The following is a 9718-nucleotide window of genomic DNA, read 5'->3' on the forward strand; positions in this document are numbered from 1 at the left end:
TGGGATGTAATCGGTCAGGTCCAATGATTTGTATTCCTCAAGGCCAGGCAGGTGTTCTCTTACCATTTTCTTGCTGGGCCCACAGCGCTGCTGACTGGTGAAGTGCCTGACGTCAAGCCAGCCCGACCATCTTCATCCCCACGGGGGACCCAGGGACTCCAGCTCTCTCAGGAAGGGGAGAAAACAGGAAACCCTGGAAGCTTCAGCACAGGAAGCCAAGCCGGGCCTGGGGGGGGGGAGGGAGACGGGGGGGAGGGGCTGGGAGGAGGCAGGACGTCTAGATCCAGAGGCCTCGGCCTCGGGAGGGGGAGAGGCAGGGAGGTTTGCGGGTGGTGGTGGTGAGCATTAATGAAGCTCTTATTTGGGAAAGGCAGCAGGGATCCTGAAGGGCAAATCATGGACCTCTTCAGCAACCGAGTGGTCAATGCCTGGAATGCTCTACCTGACCCTGTGGTTTCTTCCCCAAACCCCCCAAACATTAACCTTTGACTGTCTACTGTCGACCTCACCCCATTCCTAAGAGGTCCTTAAGGGGTGTGCATAAGCGCACCAGCATTCTTACCGTCTCTGTCCTAATGTTTCTTTTTATTCGTATCCATTTCATGTATCCAAAATCATGTTTATGCACATATATGTTGACTAATATATGCTTGACAAAATAAATAAATAAATAAATAAATAAATAAATAAATAAATAAATAAATAAATAAATAAATAAATAAAAATAAACTGATCCTTTCTCCCTTTCTGGGTTCTGAAAGGGAAAAGAAGGGATCTCTGGAGCCTCCACAAGTAGGGGCAGTATACCTTGAAGTACCAAGGTTAGGGACAAGCTTCACCCCTGCAGGCACTGGATGAATGCTGGAGGGCCTGCGGGAAAGGAGGCCCGGCAAGAGGAGGGAGGTGCAGGAGGAGGACAGTGCAGCCCCCACCCTTAAAGGGCACCTCGAAGCGGCTGGCCTGACTCTGCTGCGGAAGGCAAGTGGACCGGGGGGGGGAGGGGGGGCAGGCAGGGATTGGGAAGGCCTTGAAGCAAAGGGGGATTTGGCTGCTGAGCCCAGGGTGTCTCTGGGAGGAGCACACAGCCCCTAGCACACAACAGGGCAGAGCAAGGGGCGGGGTCCTAAAACATGACCCCCTCAGGCCTGCTAGAGGGCCGCCTCCAAGACCAGAGGCCCTGCAGGAGAAGCCGCAGGGGAGCTGAGCAAGGCTGCTGCTTCATAGCTGAAAGTCAGAGCAAAACAGGGGGGGGGGCTGGTTGCATGGCGCAGCTGGGAAGGGGTGAGTCCTCCTGGGAGGAAGACTGCAATCATCCCCTTCAGCGGAGCAGCTGCTGTCTGTCTTCCTTCTGGAACAACAGCAACCCATAATTACCCAGCCTGGCAATTGCCTGCAACAAGAATAGCTGCTGTGCCACAGACCTGCTGGGCCTTGCTAGGGGGGCTGCAGCAGCAGGGGGGATGGCTGGGGTGGGGGGCAGTTTCACAAGCCAAGGCAATGCCTAGGCAGCCCCCCCCCCAACATACACACCAGTCGGAGGACCTGCGGAAAACTGGGCTCTGGCCAGGCAGCTTGAGGCTCGGCAGGAGGAAGTTCTTGCCAGAGGACCAACTAGCATTAACGCCCCGGATGCCACCCTGGACCTCAGCCCCACTGCAATCAAGCAGGCAGCTGTGGAGCCCCCATCCTGGCATGTGGATTTCCTTCCCAGCTGCCAGAGGCTGCAGGTCACAGAAGGGACCCTGCTGCCTCCCCCCCCCCCCCGGCCCAGTGAAGATGCTGTCCAGCGTCCAGGTTCTGCTTGTGTGAGCTCAGAGAAAGGAGGTGGTAGCTCTGGGGGTGCTCAGACCCCTCCCTTTTTGAGATCCTGGTTCTGGGGTTCAGATTCCACCTTGTGTCCAAACAGCTGGCAAGTGGCACAAACCTCACAATTCAAGGGACGCCCCTTGGAAGCCCCCAGAGATGCTCTCCTCCTTGGCTCAGCGTTGCCCTGATTGAGCCCGCGGGTACCGGCACACACATTCCCTGTGAGCCACGGTCTCCTCGGGCAGAGCAGGGGGCAGAGCTTCCCATCTTCACAGCAGTGTCCCTGGCATCTCATCCAGGACTGCTCAGGCCTTGAAGGTGCTGCCAAACATGTTGTTATTTTTTCTGGCCTGGCCTCCAAAGCCCTGGAGGGAGGAAGGAAGGAAGGAAGGAAGGAAGGAAGGAAGGAAGGAAGGAAGGAAGGAAGGAAGGAAGGAAGGAAAATCCCCAGCCTGCTCTTTGCATCATGACAGTTTCCAAAACAAGGCCTCCCCCCTCCTGTGGGGAAGCTGCCAGCCAGGTAGGGAGGAGGAATCAAGCAGGCAGGCAGCCTTGAGACACTGTGCAGCCACAAGAGACCTTGGGCTCCCCCACCTCTCCAAGCTCCGTGGAACCTTCTCTGTTTGCTGCCCAGAGAAGGTGAGCCATCCGGGGAGGCAACACAGGCAGAGGACAAGAAGGTCATCAGCTTGAACCTTCACCTGTGGATCTGGTTGCCTCTACCTGACACCTCCCGGTTGATGCTCCCAGGTCCATCCATTGACGAAAGCAGACCTTTTACATTCCCACTTTCTTACACAGGCTAAAATCCCAGTTTGTACTGTAAACCACTGGGAGCAAAAAGCTTAAGAATTTAGAAAAGCTCCAGTCCGGAAGCAGATCAAGGAGAAAAATGGAGTCCTCCGGTTCCCTTCACCCCCCCACTTTGGTAGCCCCACAGTTGGTCTGCAGCTGCCCGACCTCCATTGTTTAAGTCAGGAAAGGGAAAGAATCTGCTGGCGGGAGGGGGGAGGGCAAGGCTGCCTGCAGCTGCTTCCTTCCAAAGACCATCCAGGGACGTCCACAACACTGGAAAGGGAAGGGAGCCTCTCCCTCCCTCCCTCCCTCTGGCTCTCAGCAGGACCAAGGGCGGCTGGCTGCTCTCCTTTCCAGCCCTCAGCAGAAGCAAGGCAGGGGATCCCCAAGCCCGTCCAGCCAGCGAGTGTCCCATGAGCGGCCTGGGTACTTTAATGAGCACCCAAAAGAATGGCTGCTTACACAAGCCAGCTCTTCCTACTTACTGTTGCCAGCTGCAAATACTTCTCTGCTCTGACTCCAACTAGATGATCATCACTTCCTTCTTTTGTCTCCTCCAGGGGCTCGATACCCCCGAGGGCAACCTCATGTCCAGCCTTGGGAACTTTAAGACTTCTGGACTTCCCAAGGTTGGACACCCTGCTCCGGACACTTCATCCTCATCCATATGTAACCTTCCCTTGCTGGCGCCTCTGCTAAGCACCCTGCAGGGAGCAAACCAAAGTCCCCGTGGGGTCTGAATGGGCTGGGGACTCCGTGGCCAGGAGAGCCTCTGCCAGGACGCCCCAAAGATGGACTCCCTCACCAGCTTTCCCAGGCCATTGGAAGAGGGAGCCTTGCCTGGTGGTCCTGGAAGGGGCAAGGGGCACCAGCCCTTTCCTTCCCATCGAATGAGGAGGCAGCTGACATTACCCCAAAAGGCCCAAAGGAGCCCTTTGGATCTGCCTGGGGATTTCCCAGGATTGGCCTTTCAGCCGGTGTTGCAGGGCACCGGCTGTGCCAGGCAAGAAGGGTGGCCTTTAACGAGCGCCTGCTTCCTGGACTGCCAAGCACAGCTTGTCCTTCCACTGGCCTGGGAAAGCTGGTGGGGGAGACCATCCTTGGCACGTCCTGCCAGAGGCTCTTCTGGCCACCCCACCGTGTCCCCAGGCCGTTCAGACCCCACGGGGACTTTGGGTCGCCCCCTGCAGGGTGCGCCAACCGTCTTTGGCCAGGATGGCTTTTCCAGTGCCAGGAGGGGGCGAGGCAGGGGTTCTTCTTTCCTGGCCTTTCCTTAGAGGTTCTTTTCCATGCCAGGTGGCTGTGGCAGAGCTTCCTCTAAGAGCCAATCCAGGCTGGTCCTGTGGCTTCAGTTTCCATTCCACCTCCTCCAGAGCAGGCTGGCTTGAGGAACCTTTGTTCTGCAGGTGTGTGTGTGTGTGTGTGTGTGTGTGTGTGTGTGTTTTAGAATCCCACTCACAGGGCCGGCTGTTTTCTCACAGATGCTCTGCTGGGCAGAGTCTTCCAAGCAGGGCTTGGATCTCCCAGCTTCCCATGGGCTGCTCAAATGACCGCAGCTGCCCAGCTTCTCCCAACTGGAGTGGAACAAGGCCTGTGCCCAGAGCCCCTCACCACCACCTCCCTCCCCCACAGAGCTTGCTGTGGCTTCCCCCGTGCAGCCTTTTCACTCAGGGGCTTCTGCTGGCCTCACGCTGGCCTGAGGCTTTGAGGGTCCTGCAAGGCATTCCCCTGCCTGCCCGGGTTGAAGGGGATTGGGGCTGCTCCCTAGCCAGGGCTTGCGGCAGCGGCCGAGGGTTCCTCCTTCCAGGAGATGGGGCCCAGGGCCCGCCTGCACAGGGGGCGTCCGGCGGCTCTTCCCCGGGAGGCGGGACTGGCTCCTCCGCCCGGAGTGGCTCCTGAAGCTGCGCGGATGGAACGCGACTCCCCTGAAAATAGAAGCCGCCCTTCTAAATAAAAACGCGGACGGGCACAAACGGCCGAGCTTCCCGCTACTCTCCAGGCCGCCCTTGGAACGAGCCGAGTTCGGGTGTGTGCATGCGTGCGTGCGAGTCTGCGGGCGGAGAAACTTCCCGAGCTCGCCTGGCTGTTAGGACGGATGCGGCCGCCGCTTCTCTCTCGGTCAGGGCGGGATCCGTGGGCGATGCGCGCCGTGAGTCACCGCTCCGCCCGACGCTCCTGAAAGACCCTCTGGCTGCTCCCGGGAGACCCGCTTTCGCCCCGCCTTCTCTGCTTTGTGGATGCCTCATTATCCGTTTATTAAAAATATTTCTATACTGTTACTTCGCTTAAAAATCCTGAAGACACCAATAATATTTGCCAAAAAATACCTCTAAACAAAAAAATAGCTTAAAAGTTGAATTAAAACCATCCATTCAACCACAGAGGGAAATGTTAGTAGAATTAATGACAAATGAAAGGCAACATGAAAAGTTATTTTTTCCACAGGTACCAGAGAACCAACCATCCAGCATTACTGGGCAAAGCACGAAGGGCTCTCTGCTGCTCCGTCCAGGGGCTCCTCCTGCAGGAAACCCCCCCCACACCTCCTTCCCCCCCCCCCCGGGGTCTCCACCCTTTGGCTTCATAAGGCCCCTTTTCCTGCTCTCCCCCTTTGCACCTTGGGTATTGGCCAAGTAGAATTCTCCACTCTCAGCCACCTCCCCCAACGCCCTCTTTCTTTCCCTGGCAGCACGCTCCCTCTTTGGGCAAGGGCGATGCCCAGGTGGGCTGTACCATTTCCCCAAGTTATAGGGCAAATGTTCCTTTGCCACCCGAGTCATTCACATGGCATTCTGCCAACCTTGGTTCGACGGCTCTAATATCTTTGGATTTTGCCCCAAGGTATTGTGTGAACCCAAAAGAATCCCAGGTTAATCCAGTGCCCCGTGCGGCCTGTTGACCGGAGGCAGAACTGCCATAGTTCTGGCAGAGCAAGGGGTCCGTGGGTGGCCATGGCTAGAGTGAGTGGGAGCTATGGGGCTTCATTAAAAAAAATTAAATCCTTTAAAAACTCCCAAGGGCTTTTTCAAACCCTGAGCAAAGGATTTGAGTGGCATCTCAGGACCAAACTGCGCTGCCCACAACATTCCTATCGGAACAAATGGGGGCTGCCTCTCTTGGGACCATGGTTTGATTCACGAAACTCAGGTTAAAAACCTCTTGGCTACATACACAATACACTAGGCTCGGCTACTTTTAATCTTTTTTCATTGTCTTGGCATGTTAAGGGATTGCAGGTGCTACATTTCTATGTGACCAAAAAGTATATTCTGCAAACTCAGCTCCTTTGGAGAGCTTATAGGGTCAAGGTTCCCACAGTGGGCTAATTAATTAAACCAGCTGTGCTGCATGAAACCTCCCCCCCCCTCATCTCAAAGGACAGAAAGCTGCTGTAGCTAATGGAGAGGCAGAATAGACCTGGAGAGGCCAGGAGAGCCCCCTGCCACCCCTTCAGGGCCCAGCCAGGGAGCAAAGCCGGCCTTCACGGCTGTGGCGAGAGGCGGGAGTGCAAAGGGGAAGGAAAGGAAAGAACCCAAAAGTCTGCTGGTCGGCCAGCCTTCAATGGGAAGGTGCATGGGGGCCTAGTAGGACTAGGGAGGCTAAGGATGATGGTACTACTTCCCCGCCTAAAAGCCCAGAGAATCTCCTGGATCTGCCTGGATGGAGAAAGCAAGGCCCCATGAGCTACAGCCACACTGGCTCACCTGGACAGAGAGGGCCGAAGGGGGTCTCTGCCCATCGGAGGACACTGCTGGCACCCACCTGCAGACATTCCTGCTGCAAATTCCCCACCTCCAACAGCCTACAGTCCCTCCCATGCGGACTGAAACCAAGCCAGCCATGAGCCTGAATTAATTATAGCTCAAATGACACCCACAGAATTGAGCTCTCAACCTCCATGCTGCCCCGTCCAGCACAAGCTGGCAGCAGCCTACCTGACTGGCTGTGGGCCTTGGGGGCAATGTCCAAGAAGGCCCAGTCTGGCCCATTGGCCACGCTCCTCACAGCAGCACCCGAGGCCTCTCCATCCCCCCTGGGAAGGGCTCCTTTTGGCCGGGGGCTGCCAGGGCTCCAAGTGATTTGGGGTCTGGGGCAGATGGACTGATTGACTGAGAAGCTACCAAGAAGCCACCATCGCTCAAACCAGGAATAATATTGGCCCAATACAGGTGGAGCTCCCTGGCCCTGCAGGTGAGATGGGGCAGGATTGGGAGATGCTGGAGGGGCTGTGAGGTGCCAAGGCAGGGGGGGAGGTGCCAGCAAGCCCATCTATGTCAAAGAGGACTGAGGAACAACCTCCCCCCCCACACACACACATCTTGCACCAGCAGGGAGATGCCAGGGCTGGGTGCCGGCGGCCCATCACATGAAGGCACACGAGGGTGGTGTGTGTGTGTGTGTGTGGGGACTGGGGGTGGTGTCAATGTGACCAGCTGCCTCCCTGCCCACAAAAGGTTGTAGGATCCAGTCCTGCTGGAAGAAATTGCCTGTCTTCTTATTCTTTAGCTTAAAAAAAACAAAAGCTCAAGGAATCAGGCTGCAAACTGGGACAGTTGTTGAAATTCTTACACCGAAAAAGCTCCTCCCACCCCCAGAAGAGCCGCCTAAGGCAGGACTCCAACAGGCAGCTCCTTCCCAGTCCAGAACCCCCCCCCATCACCACCCGAAGGCCAGCTGGGCTGTGGGAGGGGCTCCCCCTACCAGGGAAGCACAGCGGCGCCGCTTTTCTGTTGCTTTTATTGTGTGCAAGACAAATCGAGACAGCCAAAATCCAGGTACCCCCCACCGAAGGGGGCAGCGACTCCTCAGGTTCCAGTGAAGATCCACACGGTCCAGTTTCTTTTTGCACAGCAAAAGATCCGGGGGGGGGGGGCGGAGAGGGAAGGGAAGATGAGCCCCTGGGGAAGAGCCCCTCTCCCCGCAGAGCCACGAAGGAGCCCCGCCCTTTCCAAATTCCACGGCTGGAACCAAAGGCGCCCCTCCCCCACCCGGAGGACCGACCGACGTTTGGCCGCAACTGGGGGGAGGGGCGGCAGGCAAGCCGACCTCCGGCGTCCATCCCGGATCGTTCTCCGCCGGGCCGCCCCCTTTCCTGGCGCCGTCTGGGGCCCCGCGGAGCTGCGGGAGGAAGCGGGGCTGGTCAACCGCAGTCGGGCTCCGGGCTGTGGCAGGACCGCAAGGGCGGCGGGGGTGAGGAGCCCCCTGTTCCCCCTCCGCCGCCCTCGTGTCCGTTGCTCTCGATGGAGGACTCGCTGCCGGTGCTCTCCCCGGAGAGCAGGCGGGTGACCCGCAGGTCGGCGCGGAGAAGCGCCACGTCGTTGCCGATGGCCAGCTCGCCCAGGCCGCAGATCAGCTGCCCCAGGCTGGACCCCGCGGGCGCCGCGCCCACCCCGTCTTCGTCCGCCTCTTCCAGCGGGGCCAGCAGCTCGTCTTCCTCGTCCTGGGCGCCGTCGCAGTCCTCGTCCTGGGTGCCGTTGGCGCAGGCCGGCCCGGCGGCGCGCTCCTCCAGTTCCTCGCCCAGCGAGTCCTCGGTGATGGAGCCCAGTTTGGGCGCGCTGCGGCTTCGCTCGACGGGCGGCTTGTAGCAGCCGCCCGGCCCGTGCAGAAGCAGCTTGCGGAGCGGCACCAGCGGGATGGCGCCGTCGGCCCCGGGGCCCACCTGCTGCAGCTGCTGGTGCCGCGCGTCGGCGCGCTTCTTGAGGCGGCGGAACTCGGCCAGCGCCGCCGCCGACGTCTGATACAGCAGCAGCGCCATGGCGCGGGCCTTCTCCGCCTTCGAGACCAGCACGGCGTGGCAGCGGAGCAGCACCGCCTTGTGCTTCACCTCGTGCCGGTAGATCCAGGCGAAGAGGCGCGGCAGGCGCGGGTCCGCCACGCAGTAGGTAACGCGGTGCAGCAGGTAGAGGTGGCCCGGGCGGGAGGCGGCCTCGGCCGGCACAGCGGGCGCCAGGCGGATGCCCTGCGGCCCGATGGTCAGTTTCATCTTGGTGCCGTGGCGGCCGGCCTCGCTCTTGGCCCAGATCTTGGCCACGGCCACGTCGGTGCAGCCCTCACCCTTGGCCTGCAGCGTGGTGGCGTTGCCCAGGTAGAGCGCCGTGTAGGTGGGCGCCTCGTTGCTCACGCGGAACTTCTTGCGCTTGGAGCGGAACAGGCTGCCCATCCTGGAGAGGGCGCTCTCGGCCGGGCAGGCGCGGGCCAGCGAGCCCAGGGCGGCGGAGCAGGGCAGGCTCCCGGCGCCCGCCTGGCAGTAGTCCTTGGCCTTTCCCGACGGCGGAGGAGATGCGCCGCGCGGGACCGCTTGCTGCTGCCGCTCCCGCCGCCGGCCCTGCTGCGGCTGGGGCTGTTGCTGGTCCTCCTCGTCCGTGGCCAGCAGCTCGAATTTGTGCCTCTTCCAGGGCAGCATCGCGGCGCCCCCGCCGCCTCCCGATGGTGCAGCCAGCCCGGGGCGCTGCGGCGGCTGCTCCCGGTCCTCAGCTGGACGCGCCCGTCGTCGCCCCGGCCGCCCGCGCATCCCGAGGGACCGCCGGCCCGGGCCCCGCTGCCTGCCGCCGCCGCCGCGCGCGCGCCCGCCGCCACTCCGTCGCCATCACCGCCGCCGCCGCCGCGCGCGCGTTACATGCCGGCCTAGCCCCGCTCCGCCACCGCGCCTCTGCTGGCGCTGCTTGGCCGCGCCGCTACATATAGGCCGGGCGTGGGAGGTCGCTGCGCCGGGAGGCGGCGCCCGCGATGCCGGTAGCGAGCCGAAGGGGAGGGCCGAAGCAGCCGCCGCAGGAGGGGCCGAGGATGTGGCCGTTGGGTCGGGGGCCTTAGCTGGGGCTCCCCGCTCTGCTCGCCCCCGCTGCCAGTCGGAAGTCCCTGCGGCCAGCGGGCGGAGGGAGCCTGGTCGTCTGCCCCAGGACGAAGCGGAGCGCCTTCTCGCCCCGGGAGAGGCCTCTGAAGAGCCCCGCCGCCCCGCGCGCCTTGGGGGGGGGGGCTGCGACCGAGCGCCCAGATGCGGAGTCGCAATCATACCGCCTGCTCTCCGCGCCGCCGACCTCTCCGCTCCTGCCGGTCCCAGCCCTTCCACCGGTGGGACCACCGCAAGATCCCGCCTGGGCCGCTTCCTGACCCGCAGTGG

General features: G+C 60.8%; 1 protein-coding gene across 1 annotated transcript; it reads right to left on the reverse strand.

Annotated features, from left to right (window-relative positions):
* Nucleotides 1–7200: 7200 nt before the first annotated feature.
* Nucleotides 7201–9243, reverse strand: FAM43A (family with sequence similarity 43 member A). Its single transcript, XM_081956333.1, has one exon. It carries the CDS (start codon nt 9110–9112, stop codon nt 7742–7744), a length of 1371 nt encoding a protein of 456 aa, XP_081812459.1. The 5' UTR covers nt 9113–9243; the 3' UTR covers nt 7201–7741.
* Between the last annotated feature and the right edge of the window lie 475 nt (nt 9244–9718).

This window comes from Natrix helvetica, assembly GCF_964273705.1.
Source record: "Natrix helvetica genome assembly, chromosome: 5".
In the NCBI taxonomy this organism is placed as follows: Eukaryota; Metazoa; Chordata; class Lepidosauria; order Squamata; family Natricidae; genus Natrix; species Natrix helvetica.